We start from the raw sequence: 23,452 nt of genomic DNA, 5'->3' as shown, positions 1-23,452 counted from the left end.
ACCCTATGTTTGCAAATGTTGGCCACTTCCACTACTTTGTACTTATGCGCTCTGTATGTTTTAACGATGTTATCTTTTTGCCACAGTTACTGCTGCAGAGCCCAAGGCGGCCCAATAAATCAACAAAGAGGCTGCAAATTGAAATAAACCTATATCACATCTTTATTGCACTTGTCAGAGCTGAAATGTGTGCACATTGCTTGTGCGCCAAAGCACATGCAGGAGGTGGCTTTTCCAAAGCTAGTGTAGGAGGGTTGCCAGCACCTCAGCAGTGTCGTTCCATGCTGCTGGCCTCATTCCTGTGTGACTTGGATCAGCCACATGGGTATGTGTGATGTAATACAGTATGTATGCAATGCAGATGTATGCGGGGTTAAATGGAGAGTCACACATACTGTCAGAGGTCACATCTTGACCATGTTAGGATGGATTTCTGGCCACAAGCTGGATATCACCAACAATGTCATTATCAATTCCATCATTAACAAGCCTCCCATTAGCCTGTGCTACACAGATGCACAGTAGGAAGTGAGAGGCAGTGGTGCAACAGTTTTAAAATTCCCATATGTCAAAAATGAAGGGATTCCCTAACAGCCAGGATTTAGCATAAGATAAAGTAGAGTTATAAAAGATATACATGTGTCAGATTTTGAAAGATTAACGTGACATCTTAAATCTGCTGAATTGTCCACACTAACCACATACAAACCACTACCATCATGAATGGAAAATGCCTCAGTAATTTGTCAAATGCAGCTTTGTTTCCCACTGGACTGAATGGAAACTCTAAACCAAAATTTCCCGGAGTCACAGTCCAACCTTTCTGGCAGGTTGTAACCGACAATCCGAGGCAATTTCGTTTTTTCGGTGTAGTGTAAAACTCAGGACACGGTCTGATGGAATGATGCAAAATTTACAAAAATACCCAACCTGATCAGGTCCAAACAGCTGCCACCACTCACTGGTTCTCTGACGAGGCTCAGCATTGACCTAATGAAGCTGTTAAGACCGCGTGGGCCAGTGAAGACGATGGAGGTTGACAGTTTGTGGTCACTGAGCCCCGCTAAACATCTGATTTACTGTAGTGCTTGTTTTTCCAGGTGTGGCAGGTTATGCATCAGTTCCAGAGGCAATTTTGTTTTTTTTCTTCGCAACCAAAAATTACCATGGGAGTGAGGGGGCGGCAAAGGGAGACTTGCAATGTATATAATGTCCTCTGATGCAGCAGTGTAGCATTCTGGGCCATTTACATAAGCAGTTTTGATGGGCCCCCTTCCTTTCTTGACATGTCTCTCACACACAAATCTTTTATTATAGTAGTCACTAACGACTGTTCATACCACATTTAAACAAATATGTTCATAAGTTTGAGTTTTCACCACTTTTTTGCTTTTTGCAACATTGCTTCCAATTACTAAGTGACAGAAGGCATTGTGTTTGAGGCAGGAGCAGGAGCATGAGAGGTGCTCGGCTGAAATCTTTATAAAACTGTCTGACCGAAGAGTTACCATCACCATGGCAACCATGGCAACTGTAGATTACACCAGAGAAACACAACTGCAGTTTAACACATATACACACACTCAACTGATTTATTCAGTCAAATTTGAATTTAATTATGAAACTAATTACTTCTGGGTTGCTTGCTTTCTTTTGTGGACATTCAAACACATTTTTTGAATAAAAGCCATGAACTCAGAGGACTGTTATTTGGAGGCATGATGGTTTACACTCCGAGTTTAGCAGACCACTAAGAACCATGACTGCATCTGGGTCATCCTCATGGTTACCCTGGACACTCCTCACTTCCAAAAAAGAGCTGAGTCAGCAGAGTCACACATTAATCACCATCACATTGTGCCACCTTCGTATCTGCTCTTAGATAAAACCTCGGCGAATGATATGAGGCCTACGGTATCTGACCTTATAATCTCTTAACTGCTCTGCTTCTCCTGTTTCACTTAAAAACGGCCCTCTGCTAACTTAATGGATGGGGCAAGAAAACGCTAAAAGCTAATTTTCTCTGTGTTTTGACAATTCCATCAGCTCGCAGCTCAGTTTTGGCTGTGAACGCTTGTAGTTTTGTCATGCACTTGGCCCGAGGTTGGAATCTGAGAGCTTGAAGATATGCATCTGTTCTCAGGGCTGCGTGACTCAGAAGGCCTCCAAACTGTCAACGTCGTCTGCAAATATCGCTTCATTTCAACTGACTTTAACATAGCATTACATGTAACTGGTGGAAAATCAAAGTTATTTTGACAGTTGGTATGTGCAAAAAGGCCTGATCCGACTTCCGACTTCCTACCAAAATCAGAGATGAAAAAAGAGATTATTCAGTGCCTGTTATTATGGTCTAATACCCATAATACCCTTTCATACTTTGCACGTTTCAAAGCAAAAAATGCCAACGGGCTAGATCTAATAAAAGATTACAAATCGTTACTATGAACAGTACATAATAATAATAATAATAATACATAGGAGGTCTTGATCTTTGATATTGACTGGGCCTTCAAGATAAAACATTATAGGACAGCACGGACAACATTTTGTTACTCATTAAATTTGAGTAACTTTTTAAAAGATTGTGAGCAATCAAACACCACATTATTCGACTAAAACTCACAAAAGGCTTCTTCGGCATGGCTTCAGTAGTAGACGCACTTATTCCTCATCCTTTGATACATTAAGGCGGCGCAGCTAATCGGCTGCATAGTTTAGCTCTTTACAAATTGATAATGCCTGTTAGCCGATAAGAATTAAACATATTTGAGCAATGAAAGAAAAATAGCTTTACTGGTCCTGAAAAAAAAAACAACAACAACTATTTGACTCCAGGCTATTTATTGTAATAACATTATATGTAAATATGCATGACAAATGTGATTTATGTAGAGTGTATTTTGGCAGAGCACACTGGATTTTGAGACAATTATCTCACTCCTTTGAAACTATATTAACCCCAAGTGCACTTTTGATGGTGTATATACAGAAAGTTTACGTTGAACAGGAAGGAGAAGAGGATGTTTAGTATTATTGATGAACAATTTCGCATTCATTCCCACAGGGGGTATTGAGGGTTTCAGTGTCACTTTGCAGGAGACATGACCGTTATTAAACACAACAGTTCTTTGGGTTAACTCTGATTATTATGGATGATCTCATGGAAAATGATTAGTTTTGCTGGAGATGCAGACCAGCTTTCCAGCACTCTGTCTGAGCTCTGACCTCTCTACAGGAATGGCAGTTGACCCCAGGTGACTTTCCATTGACTCTCTTTGATCTGTTGTCATTACGTGAGACGTGACCTCTCCCCTGACACCCCCAACATCCACTTGATTTAGGCCTCAGCATTACATCAGTGAGAGCTGCAGCTCCAGTTTCCTTGTTAGAGTTGGAAAGTGTCACCTACAGGCCAGTAATGTGTTAATAGCACCCACGCTCCTCTTTGATGATGGAAGGTAGAGTTGCTAAAAAGCAAGTAAATGCAAAATAATTGCACAATTAATTGCAGCAAACAAACAAACACCTTGTTTGTGTTTATGAAGTGATAATAATCAATCTTGTAATGATCACATTTATTTTTACTCACTCCCTATACAGAAGCACTAAGCTTAGCACAGTGGAGAATGGGGAGCTATTATAGCTTCGTAATTCCTCTCTCACCAGATGTGGCAAAATACTACTTTCGAGTACTTTCTTAATTTAAAAACAGTTGACTTTGGTTTACTTTTTTTTTTCTAATCATGACCATAATCATCCCAAAACCTTAAAGACATGGTGATTGTCCCACCAATGACATCAAAGGACCCTAACCTTAAAGTAACATTATAAATTGGCCTTTTGTGCAATTTGGCGCCCCCCACAGTCTTTCAGTGTAACTGAGAACAGTAACAAATTGTCAGACATAATGTAGGCGCTAACCATAAACAAAACTCATTTTCTCATAACAGTGTTATGTGTTAAAAACTTGTGTCTTGTAGGAAACATGTATAGTACATAACGTGATGTGATCCTACCCTCTTACTGATGTTACACAGTGTTTGGAGGGTGGAGGGGCTGAGACAGAGACACCAGTCAGCCTATTACAGGACACTGTACCATTAGATTGGTTTTAAAACTGTTATTTTAAGGTTAAAAGTTACTTAATGTTTCTTTGTACAAAAACTGACAAATTCTAGATCTGGACTGGATAGCCAGTCAGCCTTTATTTTCCTGTGATTTCACTTTGACAAAATTGCATAATGACAGAAGGTTTATTGTGAACTTATTGAAACAACGATGGTGTCATTAATCTTATAGCCATTATGTTGTGCAGTCAACATTTACTTTATAATTATATGTTAAAGCCAGTAACTTCTTTTGCCAGTTTGAAGAAGTGTAGTCATTTTAACCCAAACCCTAATTTTTGTGTCCCCAACTGTAAAAAGTCTTCATTGCAGCCTAAAACATGATTTTTCCCTGAAATTTAGCATACCTGAAATGTTATTGATAACAGTCAGAGGCTAAATGTGGTGTTCCATCTAGCACTTCCATTACATTCCCGCCACAACACCATAGTTGTTTGAATCAGCTGCCCCCTTAAGGGGTTGCCAGTTTGTTGCACTAGCTAATGTTATTAACGCTAGCTAGCAAATGTAAAAGTTGCTGACACTAGCTGGTTAACTTTGCTCACACAAGCTATCATTAACATTGCAAATGCTACCTAATATTCAAGTTCAATCTAGCTGGCTAATGTTAATGTTGCTAACACAAGCTATCTAATGTTAGGGCAGTACAGTATGCTGTACACGTACTGCAGAAATCTGCCATTTTGAAGCTTTTTTCCACAGACTGGCAAAGATATGTTAATCGGGATCAATATATTGGTTAATGGATTACCTGAGTATTCCAGATAACTACAAAACATCAATACAAAAGTGAAGGCCTCTGAAACATCTTGCAACCTACTTAAATAGTATTGAGAGCATAAAATGGACTGCAGATTTGAATTGTTTTTCACCAACTGCCTGTGTTGTAAAATATGATGGCTCTCGCTTAGTAACATATAGCACATGAATTATCTCCTCGCCTCTCAGCCATGAAGAATTGGAGACTCTTAAAGCAGTTCTCCATCTGTTTTATAGTGGACATTAGCGGCTCGCCTGCCACCTCCCCAGACATACCTAAAATTGAATACACATTTCTCTGTGAATGTCATAGAGAACACAATCGGCCATAAATCATTGTCATCCATGCAGGGCTCAATGATTTAACAATGTTCTCTTAACCTGTCCCATATCACCATGATCTGTATGTGTGTTTCGCATGAAAGGATGACCTGTTTGAATTTCAGGGGATATAAAGTTTTTCTCGATCCAGTCCTGACCACTGTTGCTAACACAAAGCAGCAATGGCAAATAAACACGCTTCAGCTCCTCCTCGTGCAGTCGCTGCCCGGTTACTCTTGAGTGTGACTTTGCAGCCCACGCGAAACGTCATTGGCGTGCCGCAAATGTCAGAATGTGTGTGAAAAGACAAATCATGGAAAACCTGCTTACGGAGGCTTGAAACTCCTCTAATAGACTGCTGGGTTCATCAGGTCTGCGCCTCTGATTCCTTTAGCAGGGCCTTTGAGCTGGAGTTGGCCTTCTCCTGCTGTTTCTTGCACCATGAGTTATGTAAGGCTGGCTGAGAAGAGAAGTTGGACATTTAATTGTCTGGACACTCTGGACTGCCTCTCCTTCGCCCGGACAGCTACAGTAGAAGACAGTTTGAAAGCCCAGAAACTCACAGAGTCTGGTTGCTATTTTCCTTCACCTGCAGGTCTGGCTGTGTCAGAGATTCCGTGCCGTCTTATGTTTTGCCTCAGCGTGTTACCCGAAGTGATGAAAGGCCAATCAGATTGGCTAAACTGTGTTCATTTTGGCTTCGAATTCTCTAGAGTTTCCTTCATGTGCGAGTCTGGAAAAGCTTCACGAGGGAAGATTAGTTGTTGTGCGGAGGCCCGGGCCGACTTCAGTGGGCTGCAGTGGAATGAGGTGGGGGTGGGTTATGGTTTTCCGAGGCTGGTGACTGGAACTGGTTCTCGCTTGTGTAGAAAGAGAGGGTGGTTCAGGCGACGTGTTGAATCCTCATAATGTGATGGAATCCTGACACAGTCTGAGCGTGCCATGGCGGGTGGGAGGCTGACGGCGAAGAAGAAGAAGAGTGCATTGTCTTCACAGAGTCATACTCTGTGTAGAGAGGAGGATGTGAAGGGAAAAGGACTGTAAAGAGAATTCCTGCCCATCACGTTTCAGTTCCCAAGTGATGAGGAGCTGTGGGTTCAACAGAAATTACTGGGTACAGTTGCTACTTGCTATTAAGATAAATTCTTAGATGAAATACACAAAAAGTCACCCCTCAGGAATTGTACCAATGCATATTTTTGAGATGCAACAGACCCCAGGGAACTGAAGGTCTACTTGTGCTTGGACAGAGATGGAGAGGTGGATTACGGCCTGGAGCTTTGTGTTTGTTGAGCTGATGCTAAATTATTCACCCGCGGCCCGGATCCCTTTGTCGTTTCTATTTATTTTTTTCTTTTTGTGTTTACAGAGCACTTTTTCCTCCTCCTGGAGCCCTGTTGCATATTTAGCTTCTTAGACGGTCAACTTTTCCATTGCAATTAGTTATTTTTAAAATGGGCAGAGTGTGCAGCAGCTCAGACTGCAGCATGAACATGGTTATTGATTGGCACAGCCGGGCCCCCTGTTCTCACCAACTTTTCTCCCTCTCCTCCATTGGTTTAGTCAGTTGCTTGGCTGATTTGCGCGCTGCAGCGTTAGAGCGTTGTTCATGATGCCAACAGCTTCACTCCTTTGGCTTCACTTACGTAATTGCCTTGGAAATGATCAGTATGAGCAAAACTGAGGGTACAGCTTAAGTAGTAACACTGACTATTGCTCTCCCGTTATGTGGATACTTAAAGGTATGTTGCAGTTTGTGCATAAAGTCAACTTAAGTTCCCCTCTTTCCATGGAAAGCCATTAACTTATTAAAAAGCACTCAGGGAAGGAAGCAAGAAAGTTGAAACCGGCGGTCTCCCTGCTTAAATATTGTGCTGTCAGTTCATTTCTACAGTGTGTGGTCAGATACCACATCCAGTCATAGAAATGACTCCGTCTCCTTGTGCTGTATGTCTGTGTGCATGAGCGTGTGCGCTGGGCTGTCTGATGTCTGATGATGCTCTGTACCTCAGAGAACACTCTACTCACCTGATATGATGACAGACGGACGGCTGGCTGAGACCAGCGTCTTTCAGTGTAGTGACAGTTTGGTTACTGAGATTCAACACAAATGAACACGTGGAGCAAAACCCACGACGCTGGTTAATGTCACATCATGGCTAGAGATTAAATGTTTGGTTTACCTCGACAGAGATGTAACCAAGACTCAGCTAGTTCCAGTCATGAGCTGAAGTCTCGTATCCCATCTTGCTGCTGTTTGTTTCCTACTTTGGCTGCTGGGAAACTGAGGCGTATTGAAACCACTGATGATTTATCTGAATGCTATTGAGCACTTATACGCCCAGTGGTGAGGAAGCTACAGTACTTTGAGAGTGTAAGTGGTGAACAAACTACTCATTTCTCATTCCTCATGTCAGAAATTAGCAAGCTAGACCACAAGCTGTTCAGAAAAAAGTAGATTAACACAAGTAGATTAACACACTGCTGCTATTTCATGAGAAACATCTGTTGTTCAGTGAACAAATTACTTCATTATTTTGTGGTGTCATTTTTTTTTTTTTTTTTTTTTTTTTACATTTAATTTACACCAAAAGCCAAGTCAGAACCTCCAGTCTGCATTTCAGTTCATACACTTCATTAATAAAATAATTGCATGTAATTGATTAACACAATTACCAAATAAAGTGAATTTTAAATTAAAGGTATAATGTTGTATGGCTGGCACCAGAAACCTTTATGAAAAAACACAAGCAGCCAATCGGAGTTCTTGTGGTCCCACCGTGTTGTCTCTGTAGCGCTGAGTAAACGTTGGTTGTTGTTGATTGGCTGACCAAGGTCCAAACTCAGGATGAAGGGGGGTGGCAGATTAACAAGGGGAATGCAGTTTTGTCATTTTGCTAACAAGTGACAGAGACAGGTTTATGTCTGTAACTCAATTAAACCAAATTCTGTACAAAATGATTTCTTTGTGTTATAGGATAGGTCTCCCCCAAAGCAAGAATAATACAATATATTAACTGGACTTTGTCTGATTGGAGTCTGAGACAGATAATGATTTAAGCAAGACTAGTGCTTATCCAAAATAACAATATCTCCACCTTCGAGCGCTCTTTGAAAAGGCTGACACAGCAAATGTCTGGTAACTAATGGCCTCACATCAAAATCTGCGGTTTATTACTGTGTTTTTAACTGGAGCAGATTAGGCTATTCTAATGAATTTCTAAATGTTAATCTCTTATTTTTGGCAAGTGTGTGCTTTTGTGTCTGTTGAACTTCCCAGATTTAATAAAACGATGTCTCAGATATCCCAGCAGCTGGTCTGGCAGAAGGATCCCCTGTTAATTTTGGAGTGATGCTCCTGTCTGAACCTGTTTTGAAAAGCCGTGGATCTCCACGGGGGAGCTCTGCCATTGAATACATGTATTTTGCTTTCCTTCAAAGGCAGACAGTACCTCTGCAGACACCCCTCTGCTTTATGTACCACAATGTTCATACTGAGCTGGAGTTTACAGTGCATTGATTGTTCAGTCCCTGTTTGTTTGTTGCATATATATAGGACCTCATTATACTACAGGACATAATGAAGTGTGTTGGTAGGACTACTGCTGTCTGAGAGTGACTGTGTTTGCTTTAAATGTGCTGTCATAACCCTCACGTGAGAGACACACGGCTTCACATGGCTTTCATAACCTGTCTTGTTGCATAACCAAGATGCAGTGTGTCCAACAGCTCTGGGTAAATGAGAAAGTAACTAGTCTAACAATAACGGTTTTCCAAAGCCAATGACAGCACCAGCTGGCTGATGGCTGGACCAGGTACAGAGATGGATTAACTGTTTTCTGTCCAGTGCAGGTAACATCACTGAGCAGTTCATTCAAATGTTAATTACTTAAGTTTGTATACAGTGAAATGTTCACGGTTCAATGTGAATTTGACTCATAAGACCTGTGCACTCAGTGGACATGGTTTATTGGTATTTTCACTCAGAAATCCCAGTATGTCTTTAAGAGCTAAATACTGTAAGGGTTTTTTATGAGCCACTGTGGTAGTTATGTAAGTCTTTAAAGAAAATTACAGTGTAGAAAGAAAAATGCTTAGCTATCTGATTAACTCTGTGTTTTACACTCCTACTCTCCAAAATGCCCAGAACTTCAAATTATAGTGTTCTCAATCTATAACAATGCTTTTCACCCATGTTTACTTTAGAGCGCACACTCCATATTTCACTGGTTGTCAATCTGGGTGTCAGGAGACTACAAGGGATCCTGCGAGAAACCATGAGGGCTCTCAAGGTGAATCAGAGAAAGGAGAACGTTTCTGCAGATTCTACTATTTCTTTCTTTTTTTTCTTGTGAAATACTAGAAATGGGTTGGACTGCTCCCCTGTAACACTCGACAAATATATCAAGCATGATTGAGCTTTGCCATGCCTTATTTATACTCCTTACAAAACTGTGCGTGCACCGCAGTGCGTAAGATTTAGGGGGCTCTACTGGCAATAATAGAATATGATATTTAGAATTTTGTTTTCCTTTGTGTAAAATCACCTGAAACTAACCTGAATCAGCCTTTTACATTTAAGGAGGCAAGAGTTCGTCTTTCATGTTGCGCTACCGTGTTTCCACGGTAACCCATAATGTACAAACCAAAGCGCTCAAGAGTGGGCTGTTTATTTTTCTGGTTTCAGTGGAGGATGGGACAAGGAGTGATCATTTGAAAGCAATCTGTAACCACACCAGAAGATTCCATTTAATCCTACGCACTGCACCTTTAGTTGACATCATGATATAAATCATTAGTGGCCAGTGCACGCACTTTAAAAGATGGGGTAACGCATTTCGAGTAGTAGCTCAATATCCAGTTCTAGGTTCTACGATGTGAACTTTAACACATATTAAATGTACCTAACAGCTTAACCTGTGTTGAGGGGTCACAAGTAGGCATTGCTTCATGCCAAAGAAACCACTGGAACAGCACTGCTACTGGACCTGAGAGAAGGGTTTGGGGCCCATCATGTACTGTATTTCATGAGGTGACGAATGGGCCCAACGCCTAGAAATCTGTTAATATCCTTTGAATAATGTATTTTCTTTACATTGGCAGGATGTTATACATTCTGGCATGAGAAAACTTATAATAGGTTTAATTTCCTCAGCTTTTACAAAGATCTTTGACACTTGTTTGTCTAAGATCTGGGTGAAAAAGTTGAAGTCACACATTCACAAAACAAGAATTGTCCTCGTCACTTAGTTGACATTTACCAATTCCCTCTGGTCAGAGTCACACTACAAGATGTTGGCTCCAATTAGGTCCTTTCAAACACATTTAGAAAAATCAAGTGGAAAATACATTGTCATAATTTTTCTCAGGGGACACCGACCAACCATTAAAACCTGTCTGCTGTGGCAGATTCAGAGCTTAATTAGTTGGAGAAATCTCACAGTGCATGACTGTGACCTTTAACACTATTTTCACAGTCTTTTCTCCCTGATTTGTGTCCACTGTGTCAGTTGAACCTTATGTGGCTTGCTAAGCGAGGGCGTCCAGCATGGCGAAGTTTAAGGTTATGCAGTGGAGGTGAAGAATGGCGGACTGGTGGTGTTTTGTGTGGACACGGGTCAGCGAGCGGAGGTCAGCTTCCTCATGGGGCTAAGAGTGTTTTGGGGTCATGGTGTGGAAAGCAGCTTTTCCTCCCGCCAGCTTCCACGGTCCCCGGGGTGTGTTTTGTGTTGGGCTGCAGGTCAGCGGTGGGGCTGTTTCAGGCCATCAGGTTGTTTTCTTTACCCTCTCTGTTCTTCTCACCACACTCTCTTACAGGAGGAGCCAGACATGGCAGCTCGGAGCTTTGTGGCCCTCCTCTCAGCTAGAAAATGGGACATTGTGGTTATTTCAGCAGCAGCAGTCTGACAAACACACACACACACACGCTCACACAGACATGCAAAAACACACACACACACACATATTTCAAGGCTAAAGACATCAATATGTTGAAAAATATATCACACTCTCGTTTGAAATTTAATTTAATGAAAAATATCCACATTATGAGTCAGCTGTAGCACCATGAATAATTAATGTGTAAAGTTAGTTAGTTAGTGCTTGTTAACAAGTTACAGGTGATGGATAAATTGTTGAAAAATACTGACTAGACAATTGAAAGAGTTTGCCAAAAATAAGGATTGAAATAGTGTGTAATAAATAAACAGTTCACATAGTGGGCTGTAAGTTATGGATATAGTACAGTTTGGATAAATAAAACAATAGTGAAATAGGTAAAAACAACAACAACAAAAAAAAACTGTGTAAATGGTTGACAGAGTGAAATTTGTTAAATAGCCTTCTAAAAGTAGACCTACAGGTAAACAGTTCAAATAGTAAGCTAAAAATAGAAGTGGATACATGGCAAAAAACACAAAGGAATTCTTTTGGCATTGCTCATAAAGGGATAGGCTACTTGCTCATCAGACAGGGCAGAGGGTTTACCACAAGAAAGGCAAATCCTAACCCAGCAGTAACCCCTTGAGGAAATTTTGGACGAGCCAAAATGACTTCATTTCGCAACAATGTTCTCACAGCAAATACATTAAACACATCTAACCCTAACCCGGTTTACCACATACACACACAGCGTAGTGATCTCTGGACTGCAGACGAAATGCTTTCATATCATACACATCCTCGTGACAGCTGCTGTATACCGTCATTAAGCAGTGTGTTTTTCCGTTTCAAAAGATCATCATTATCTCGAGAGGCGGTGATGATGGATTTAAAGCAGCCTGGCTCCCCACATCATGAGATACTGTAGATTAGCTCTCTGATGCTCTGGGTACTGTAAGATGTCCAATGTGATTTCTTAAAAGAGTGTGTGTGTTTTTGTGTGTATATGTGTGTGGTGTGTGTGTGTGTGTGTGTGTGTGTGTGTGTGTGTGTGTGTGTGTGTGTGTGTGTGTGTGTGTGTGTGTGTGTGTGTGTGTGTGTGTGTGTGTGTGTGTGTGTGTGTGTGTGTTTTGATCTTAAAATATGGCGCAGGCACTCCTGCAGCTCTTCATCATTATACTTCAAAGGTCAAAGGTCATGAGGTCGACAACTCCTCTGAAGCGCAAAGTGGGAGAAAATGAAAATTGGAGGCGGAAAGGAACGATGGAAAGTGGATCCCGAAATGTTTTTGGTAACCGTCAGGTTGACAGAAATTAGGCTTTATTGCCGGCCTCCTTGTCTGCTCTCATCTGTCTCAAAAAGTTGTATTCCAACAATCATAACGTGAGGTCAACCTCTGAGCTCTGATGCTGTTCTTTCCCAAAATTTCTCATTTTGCTGTGGCCGGCAGTGGCTCATGTCCTCCCGGCTTCAAGTAAACAAACGCAGCAGGCTGCACTTTCTCCCCTCTTTCTTCTCTCTCTCACACACACGTCCACTGCAGAAAGACAAAACTAGTCCAGCTCCCTACAGGTCCCCCTACAGCTGTGCAGACTCTTTTAAATCATCTGACACAATACAGTTCCATGCACGCATGTTTCGACGGGCAAATGTATGCAGATGTGCGTCATTACATTGCCATAAAAGTTTAAACATGTGTAAAATGACTGATGCCAGATGTCAGTGGCCTCCTGACCTTTATCTGACCTGCAGCGCTCTTTGCACAGGGAAATTATTGCCATGTTCTTTTACCCCCTTTTCATTTAACCTAGTGCTGCAGCTAACAATCATTTTCCATTAGTAATTAATCTGTCGATGTCAAGGTGACATCCTCAAATGTCTTTTTCTTTTGGACCAAGAGTGGAGAAGCTGAAATCAGAGGATGTAGAACACTGGACTGCCCCTTTTTCCTCTCTCATTTTTCTATTGGAAATATAACCTCTTAAAGACAGAACAAAAGCCACAGATCAATATAGATTTAAGTGAATTGCAGATGATCTTTACTGTAACCTAATTGGAAGCTTTGGTCAAACGCGTTTCAGAACATTCAGTGGTTTCAGGTTTTTAGATTCAGATGGACAAAAGAAATACTCATAATAGAAAACTCATAAACTTTTTTTTGCTAACATGTCAATATCAACTGTCTGACACTCAAAAGTGAGGACTTGTGAGCTTCAACTTATTTTAAAAGCTACATTGTATTACTTTGTCCTTCAACTTTGTTTTCGATTCAGAGAATAGAAGAGCCGCTTGAACTCTAAAAGTGCATTTTAAGGTGTAAACACTGTCAATGGATGGCAGTGTCAGTCTGTCATCCATTCTCCATCCTCCAGCCTGCTATCTTTCAGCAACTGTTCACTGTGTAGCCATGAAATTATGTAGACATTCGTTGCAACCAGATGATGTAGTCAGCTCACTTTGGTGGTCCTCAGACTTCTCCTCGGACTCAGGGGTGGGCAATCTGACAATTTTAGATCATGATCAATCCTGATTGAGGTGTTTATTTAAACTTTTGTTTCCAAATTTCACATCACCTCAGTGACTAGCAGATCTGTGCTATGTGACCATGCCAACAGAGTGATGTAAGTAGCCAACTTGATGACTAGATGATCTATATCTATCTTTAGTGCAATACTGGGCTTTAATTTTCACAGGCTATTTCACGTCTAGTTATAGTCTACAGGGCATTTCAAAATTGAGACTAAAGGGTGCAATTTAGATTGTGGATCATGATTTCAATTAGATAGACTGTTTTGTGATTTTGAACTGCAACAAATGCATTGATTGCCATAAAATCTGGCACAGGGGTGTATGCATTTCATCTTGTGCCATCATCAGGTCAAAATTATCACTTCTCCAAACTTGTTTATACACAAATACATGATAGATGAGATTGGCTGTATTTTGTGCATTACTTGCTAGTTCGCAGATGACACCATGTTAGCATTTAGCCCAAAACAGTGCTTAAGTACAGCTTCACCGAGCGTTAGCATGGCTGAACACTTCTTCATGTCTACCGTCTTAAGTGGAAACCGATGCTTACAGTGTACGCTCCGTGTCCCTGACTTCTCAAAGCATTTTTATATGACACTTTTATGTCTTTCTCTTCATCTCACTATATTTCACTCTTACTTTTAACAGCGCGTCATACTGTTTCTGTTTGACGTTTCCCCATTGTCTTCCGCCACAAGCATTGACCTGGGAAGGGTTTGAAACTTTATGAGCAGATTCTTGCAAATAGTGATGTTTTTACTGTCACTGGCACATGGAGGAGGTGTTGCCCCCATATATAAAGACACAGCATCTGGACCCCACGCATAGAGATGATCTCTTTATCCTGGGATTGTCCTAGAGGGAAGGTGGTTGATGCGAGGGAGCAAGGAAAGGAAACAGGAAAGGGTTGGTGGGTGGGGGTGATACTAAGATAAATGAATATTTGGGGAACCTCAAGGGTCCAAAGCAAACTCCCCACAGAGGCCCTGGGCTCTGGGCTTAACATTCAAATCCCAGGTGCCATCAGTATTCAATAAAGTCGTGGTCAGAAGAAAGAAAAGCAGAGAAGAAATAGCAGCTTAACTTCAAACAGTCTCTGAGTTCAAGCTTAAAGCTGTTTTCCCTTTAAATCTCAGATAAGAAGTTTTTAGGTACAAAGTGGTCATGAGTTGGTTGAGTTTTTTGTGTTGCCACTGATTGTGCCAAGATTATTTAAGTGATATTACGCTTCATTAGCATACAGTCTGACATTAATCTCATGTGAGTAAGAGGAAGACCAATGAGCGGTGTGCCCTGTGATGCCTTTTGAACATGTTAAAAAAAGTGTGGTCTCTTTCTCTTTTCTTTCCCCTCTGCTGACTTAAGTTCTTCTGTTTGTTTTCCTGTGTTCCAGGGGGCTCTTCATCACTATTCATGACCGTGGCCACATTGCTACACTCCTCCAGAACTGGCCAGAAAAGGATATCAGGGTAAATTATATTACACAAACAGAGGGATGAAGTATGATAATAGTCATGTTGTTCCAGCACTCCCGCATAACAGAAAGCTTAGAATCGGAGTCTTTTTTTCGTGCGACTTTACCAAAAAAAGGATAACACAGCAAAGTATGTGTGTAAAAATGCAAAATTTCAGGATATCAATTGCCCCCCATGTCAACATTAATTGAGTGCTGAGGACGAAGATAGGAATACAATAAATGTTTACTGGCAACCTATTCCATGACAAGACCAAACCAGTAATGAACTGATCCTATTAATAGAGCTTCATTGTTGTCCAGAAAATATAAAACAATGAAAAAGTGCCACATTCTTGCAATGAGCCATGTTGCGTCAGTATCAGTAAGGGGGTGTATATACAGTACATGCTATATGCATGTTATCCTGTATCCCTTACATGCTAAGTGAGGTTGATTATAAACAACAGTGGCAAGTTGTTTTAGAAAAAAAACAAATCGTTTTTGATCACAAAGACCTGCTTCATGTCTGTTCTAGGATTTAATAGATTTGGAGCTGAGAGCTAGAGACAGGAAATGGAAGTATGGAGTGGACTAACGTAAAATTGGCTTTGGTCTTTCCATGGAATTTGCTGACAATTCAAAAACATGGAAAGTGACCGGGCTTGGTCTTTAATGTGCCTGAATTTAGCATGCAACATACTGTATATTTTTTTATTGATATGATCTTACTGAATGGATAATGAGCAACAGACAAGCAACACAGAATACTTATTTGCAGCAGGAAAGGAAGCGCCACACATCGATCAGGAACACGTTGCTATGATGTGGAAAATACATAGATTGTCTCTATGGAGAAACACTTGCAGAACACATTATCTGAAGTAGTTTCACAACTCGGGGATAAACAATTTTGAGTGAAAGCAGTCCATGATACTTATCATCACAGTGATGAAATAAAGACTTGCTGTAATATAATCCTAGCATAGAAAAGTTTTGCAACTGAAAAACCTAAAATGAAATACAACACTTATAATGGTTTTAAACTATATTGGGATACTTTGTCTTTTTGTAAGTTGGAGAAGGTTGACCTGTCTTGGACTGTCTGCATTACTGAGCAGTCATTGAATTGCACATGGTTTCCCATGTGAAATTGAATTATTATGAAAAAAATATTGCTTTTGTAAAATTAGAGCACTGCTACATACCTTCAATGGTTAGATTAGGATAGAAAACACATTTACACTACCATTAGTAATCAGTATTATTGGTAATAAGAAGTGAATCATGTAGCACTGGGCTGTTATTAAAAATAGTGAATGTGCCAGAATGTATCTTTTCTCTTGTCCTGCTGTATTGGCCAATTTCCCAAAAGCCTGAAACATTCCTTTAATCTTCTGTAAAGAGCAACTATGTGCAAGTCATAATCTAGTCCTACTAAGAATGACGAAACCAGTCGGCATTCCTGGCATGTCAAATATACCTGCAGCCTCGGCCACCTGTTCGCAGCTGTCAACAGCAGGGCATTTACCTCAGCGCTGACACGCCGCCTCTCATTGTCGGGGTGGTCTTATCACAAACTCAACTAATATGGCCAGCTTCTAACATTAACACGGATAGAGGGCAAACAGGAGCCGAGGTAGTCGCCCACTGAATAAGCGTCGGCAGCCACCCTGTCACATATTAACCAGTGACAGTTGGGGGGAGGGGGGAAAAAGCTGCTAATGGTGTTAAGTATGGTAATTATTGATTTTAAACACAAGTGGGAAAACTAATGACACCCTTTAAATCTGTCAGATTGTGGGAGGAAGGGACTGTTAAAACGCTGTGCCAGAGTTATCTGCGTCACTCCAACGGTGGAAAAAGAAAAAAAACCCTCAGAATTAGGAGCACTTCAAATTAAGCACTCCTGCTGCTGATATTAACTGTTGCACAACTGATTTGTTTCATGCTGTGGAATCAACCTGGAGGAACGCATTTATTGCTCAAACAGTAAAGTGACTAGTGAGTGGAAAGCCAGGAGGGTGTAGGAGGACCTGGCTTACAGAGAGGGGAAAAAAACATGTTTCTGGGTAGCAGGGTGGACTTGTTTTGGTAAAGAAGATTTGAGCTCACGAGGCATGGAGGCAGAACTGCTTCTTTTTTTTTTCTTATTCAATTGTGTATAAATGTGATGTAAAATTCTAATTCAAGAATAACCTACATGCAGCGGCATTATGCACATATTGAAATCGTTTACGTGGTTGGTGTGGCTAGCTACTGCAGTTCTGTGGCTAACACTTCATGTTTGATCAACAGGCTGTTTGTGTGACGGATGGAGAGAGGATCCTGGGGCTGGGGGACCTGGGCTGCTATGGCATGGGCATCCCAGTGGGCAAACTGGCCCTGTACACAGCCTGTGGAGGTGTGCCGCCACAGCAGTGCCTGCCCGTTATGCTGGATGTGGGCACAGACAATGAGGTAGGAGCTGAGGTGTAATGTGACACACATTTACAGAACTTTAAGCATGTGTCATGCATGTGTTTTCATCACCAAAAGGTTTTTTACTTTTTTTGTGATTTACTTCTTTTCAGAGGAAAATATTGTACTTTTTTTCACTGTTGATACAATGCTATATCACATACATTTCTAATTGCATTACACATGAAACATAGGTAAATGGACTTGCATTTCTATAGTGCTTTTCCAGTCTACTTACCGCTCAAAATCAGCACTTGTCAGATTCACCCATTCACACACTGGTGGTAGATGGTGCCATGCAAAGTACCAATCACATGCTGGAATACTTTGTTTATAATTGTTTGCTTTACTTGTCTGTTGCTGACGTTCTATGCAGAGGCCAAAGGTTTGCTCCAGAGCAGCTGGGGCCTGGCAGAGTGTCTCACTCAACTCAAGATGGATTTAATTCAATTAGATGGAACTCTAATCATCCCTGAAACGAGGTCATTATAGCCCCAAGTAGTAATGATCAAGTGTGTTTGGTCTTCCTGCTCACCTCTCGACTTTACTGCCCCAGACCCTTAAACTCAAAATATTGCTCCAACAATATGCCATGAGTACAGTGAGTACATGATACAGTATGCCAGCAGGGAAATGATCCTTATCCACCTTGGCCAGGCAGACTCAGAAATCAGTCAAGAAAAAGAAAACAAATCTCTGCATTTTGCAACCAGGAAACACCCCTTACATGAGTGAGCTGCGCAGCTCCTCTGATGGATGCCAGCTGGGAAAGCACCTCTCCCCTCTGCCAGCCTGTTAGTGCTGCAGCCAACAGCGCTGGAGTTATACACCTATGGTCTCTGTTCTCTATGACAGCGTCCCTGGAAGATGATTCAAACTGCGTGCAGGGAGGCACGTGTAGCCTTAAACCGACTAAAAAAAGTCTGTGTGCACTTCTATATATACACAGCTCTTGGTCTTGGCCAAGGGCGTGGCAACCTCAGATGCCCGATACAGCTGAGCTCAGCCTGTCAGAAGCTGCCCTTCGTTTTCCAAGACAGTCTTCACATGACTCAGTTGCTGGAGTTCAGTTTCAACCCAAGAAAATGTCTCAAGTGGATTAAGGATGAGAGACGCTAATGGGGATAGTTGAGCAAATACAATTAAGCAAGAAACGTAACTAGCAGAGAGAATGTGGAAGAGTTTTCAGATTGGCCTCTAAGAATGAGAGAAACCTGCTGGTTTCATGCAGGTGATGGCATCATTGATGGCCTGAGATCCTGCCATGACAGCACTTACCCAGTACACACTTCATCAGAGTTCTCCGGGTCACAGCAGACAGCCCTTGCATTATAACAACGGAAACACCGCAGTCTTCCCAGAAAGCCCATTAAAGATATCATATTTCTCCATTAGTCCATTTTGTACCATTGGGCCAGGATTAAGAGAGTAAAAATCATCTTTCACTCTGCCAAGTCTTCCACCTCTGCTCGTTATCTGTACAGGCCTGCAGAATGCACCTCAGCATTACCTTTGGATGTTTTCCAGTCCTGGCATCTGCATTTCACAGTGTGTCCACTACTCCTCTGAGTGGCTCTGGCTTAGGATGATTATACTATCTGCAGATAAGATAAATCTTTAAGACATTCATGGATATCACGACACAACTTTAACGGGATGCCTCAGAGACTTTGATCCATTCCTGTTTGAGTTTTGCTCATACCTACTTGAGGAGAAAACGCACGGAAATCTCATGTGCAAAAACACATATGGTCACATGTGATTCTGCACATAGGAAATGTAACTTGTGAAAACATGTTAATATCATGTTTGAAATCTGGTTTGGAACATTCTCGTGGTATAATTCATAAGAGCCCATGTAAATTCCCATGTGAAACCTATGGGTTTAAATGTGAAAGTTATGGGAATACATGCAAAAAACATCTAAATTCATATGTGAAATGGCCACAGATACCCATGTGAAGCCTATGGGTTTGCATGTGAGACTCGTGTAAATGCCACTGTCAAACCTATGAGACATATATGTAAAACTTATGGTATTACATGTGAAACCTATTTTGATATATTATATCAGATATTCTGCATCTGGTAATGTGAGTAACCAGGCCTCAATTTCTAATTTTATTCGCTGATATTTTTGAACCTGGATCATGTCTTAGTGGATAACGTGTTCCCTGGTTTCCTCTCTAATCTTCCTCGGCTGCCCACCGTGGACCCTCTGTGATACAGTACATGTGGAAAACATGCGAAAGTCATGTGGTTTTCTGTAAGGGACGTGTCTGTGAGCACGGATGCAGAACTTGTGATCAGTCTGTTGCAGCTTATATTTGTTCATTTTCTCTCCATAAATTTGGATCTTATTCCAAATGTATCAAGAGAGGACTGATACCGCCCTCATGTTTGTTGATTTGTTTGTTTGTAGAGTTTCAGAATTACAGTTCTTTACCCAACACCTCTACAGCGCAGTCATTATCACATCGTAAATCGTTTGTTTAACGACACAAGACAAACAGAAATGTTAAAATTACAATTTGTGGTTTCAGGGGAAGTACATGCTCCTGTGATTAACAGCTGAATCTGTCAACTGTTAACATAGCTGGTTTTATTTTATACAAAGTAGGACTAAAATAGTGAGTATTACACTGGAAATGAGACCAGCTCTAAATCAATCGGATTAGAATAAAGACAATACCAAGTGAGCACAGACTGGGATTTCAGTGTTTATTTCTAGTATAAAATGGGTCTGTCTAACGTCTGTATGCTGTCTTTTCAACTGGCTAAGATATGGTTACAACATCAACCTGTCGTAAAAAACACATAGTTGTGTAATCATTTTTAATTTGTGCATTTGTAAGTTGAAAGGCAGACAATACTGATACAGTCTTGTGCTCACTGTTGTAAAGCACATACTCAAGCACTTAGAGCATAACAGCTTTGACAACTCCAAACCATTACTTGTGGAGCAAATTGCACAAACTGGAAACATAGTGGCTGTTGTGGCTTAAGGGGTAACATGGCCTTTAATCAGTCAGAGGGTTGCTGGTCTGATTCCCAAAGTTACAGTTGATGTTATTGCTTTTAAAAACACATCTGTAATGTCCAAATAAGAGGGTACTGTCATTTTTGGAGTGTGTCTCATAAACCGCAAAAAAACAAAAAAAACAAAAGCAGTTTTGATTGTCTTGTCACCAGAGACATTTTTTGAATGTCTTTTCAACTGAAAAATGCTCAGTGGGACTCATTTCCCAAAATGTTCAACTATTTATCTAGAGTATTATTAGATACAGGTACTCACTGGATACAATTATAGACCGTGTATGCACAGGAGCAAATCTGTCTGCAAGCAAATACACACACAAATATAGTATTTCAGCTTATTAAAGGAAAAACTTATAAAATGGATTTTACTGTAGTCTGCTTGGCCCTGGATGACTTTTCCAGTTTTCTAGTATTCTAAAGGGATGACAGGCTAAATGAGTTGTAATGGGATAAATGGGCTATTGTGTTTGTGTGCGTGTGTGTGTGTGTGTGTAGTTTTTCTGGACTGGCGTCATATGGGAAGCAGGGCTAGCCTGCTGCCCCTCTGTACCCGTCCCTGCCCGGCCTATGCAGGCACGATGGGAGCAGATGGAGGTGGGAGGCTATGAGGTAGTGGTAGCTGTAGCTAATTATTAAAATGACTGTTATTATGGGATTATATTTGTCCTTGAGTGGTGATGGGGGTAGAGAGAGGCAAGCAGGGAGACATTCAAACAGTGAATCAGCTGGACCCCCTGACCAAGATATGCTTTTGTTTTTGTTCTGTAGTCAAAAAATTCAACATTTTTGGAAATAAATACATGATACCAGCCTCATGTCTGTATGCTAAACATGAAGCTGGTTAGCTGTCCTAGTAAAAGAACTGGAACACTTGGCTTTGCTCCATCCAAAGTAACAAAAAATGCAGTAATTTGTAGTCCCAAAAAAAAATCCCCAAATAAATCTAAACATTGAGTATTTCTTCCTGTTCTGTGACTTCATTTTTGACATGCAGACAGATTGATAACACTTTTCCCCTCTAACTCTCATCAAGAACACAAATGAGCATATTCCCTGAAATGACCTACTCCTTTAATCTTATCAGACCATGAGATGGCCCAGGGCCTGTAAAATTTCTGTTGGGATACTGTGTAATTGTTATTTTTCCTACAGGGGAAAGTGGTAGCTGTGTTACGGCGTGTGAGATCCAGCAATAAACTATCACTACCTGGACGGCCCTTATCTCTTTAACTCATGCAGTACAAACAAGACATAGAGACATGCGTATCTTCAGAGAATGTTTTCTCTGCATCCTCTGGTTATCTCTCCAGACTGTTTCTGTGTGTGTATCCCTGGGCCAGATGTCACCTGGAATAACCTCAATACACACACTGAGAAGGGAGTCAGTGATGTCATCCAGGACAATATGCTGTTTGTGTGCCTGTACCGGGTGGGTTTTTATGTGTCCAGTGTCTGTCTGGTGTCCTTTACCCCAAACAGGTCCAGTCTATTCTTGATGTTTGGCCTCGTTCCACCATTCAGATTCTTTCTTTTTTTTTTCTCAAATGCTGCAGCCACATTTTTAACACTGCGAGTTTAATGTTAAACTACTTTAACCACCACTCCCTCACCAGAAATTCAGAACAACAAAGCAGTCAAATAAAACTTTATATTATGAGTCCAGCAGTTGTTGCAACAGTGAAAGTGGAGCTTGCGGGTCTCCTGCAAGCATGAACTGTAAACCCATACACGAGGACTAATCCCTTCTGAGAGGAAAGGGGCTGTACAGCACAAAGGACAACTTAGCCAATCAGCAGCAGATAATCTGGGACAGAGAGACAACTCATGTCAACAGTTCAGCACAGTGTCAATGAGGTCAGCCCACTTGAAAGTGACTCAGATTGATCCCATGCGCCTATAATGCACCTCCGTCTATTTCACCCTTAAAGTAGGACTGCATAATTAATCAAAGTATTACTGAATTACTCGCAATGTGGCCTGGTGCCATATCCAAACCGTAGAAGCTTTAACTTTTTAATAAAGCTCTTGTTCTCCTGATGTGAGTGACATGTGTGTTTGGTACAGTCCTCAGCAAATGTCCCATCATCATGATTTTATGTTGCTGATGTTGTGTTTGCAAATGAAAATGAAATTGTGGTGCAAAAATGACCATTCCATCTTATTGTGAATCATTTGTAATATCTATCAAAGTATTGACAATATGATTTTTTTTCTACCAATATTGGTCACCCCTACTTTAAACGGTAATTTCACCTAAACGGTCAAAGTTCAATCTTTATCCACTCACCCCCTTGCTGATGGAAAGGCGCAAGGCATTTTGTATTCCACAAAACATTTCTGGAGCTTCACAGCAAATCAGCGTTGCAGCATTCTTCCAAGTTACTAAAGTAGACGGGGACTTATTTTGATAAGTCAAACAAAAAAACATAAAATTGCTTCATTCAGCTCTTCTGGTGTAATCCAAGTCTCCACAAAGCTCGGGGATCATAAAATACTTTAAAAAGATATTATTAACATCATTTTTTAAAGCCAGAACCTTTGTGGCAACTGCACTGTAACTACAGTGTAAGCCCACACCTTGTCTGAAGTCGGGTCTTATCCTTCAAATGCAGTTTTGTCAGTGTGTAAATGGACCAAATAACAAAACTGAACCTCACCATCATGAAGGCACATTAACTGCGAGTGAAACTCCGCTGCAGAGGTGAACCACTCCAAAAGAGCTTTTTTTTTTTTTTCATCTTTCTCCTTGCACGCTCTTGCATCATCTTTTGAAAATTACCTCCAGAAGCCTTCTCTGATATCAATCCACTTCTCTGTGGGATCACATGAAATGTTTTGCCTGTTTTGGATACAGTTGAACTTGGCCACCTCCAGCCTA

The 23,452-nt window shown here is 41.0% G+C and overlaps 1 protein-coding gene across 1 annotated transcript in view; it reads left to right on the top strand.

Moving 5' to 3' along the window:
* me1 (malic enzyme 1, NADP(+)-dependent, cytosolic) overlaps window positions 1-23,452 on the top strand; it is an 82,089-nt gene that overhangs the window by 44,480 nt on the left and 14,157 nt on the right. Inside the window, exons 4-5 of the mRNA XM_037075464.1 lie at window positions 15,016-15,091; window positions 17,374-17,535. Coding sequence (XP_036931359.1) covers window positions 15,016-15,091; window positions 17,374-17,535 — 238 coding nt within the window. The remainder of the gene's footprint in view (window positions 1-15,015; window positions 15,092-17,373; window positions 17,536-23,452) is intronic.

This window comes from Acanthopagrus latus, chromosome 17 (assembly GCF_904848185.1).
Source record: "Acanthopagrus latus isolate v.2019 chromosome 17, fAcaLat1.1, whole genome shotgun sequence".
NCBI lineage: Eukaryota > Metazoa > Chordata > Actinopteri > Spariformes > Sparidae > Acanthopagrus > Acanthopagrus latus.
This window is presented reverse-complemented; position numbering and strand designations above follow the sequence as displayed.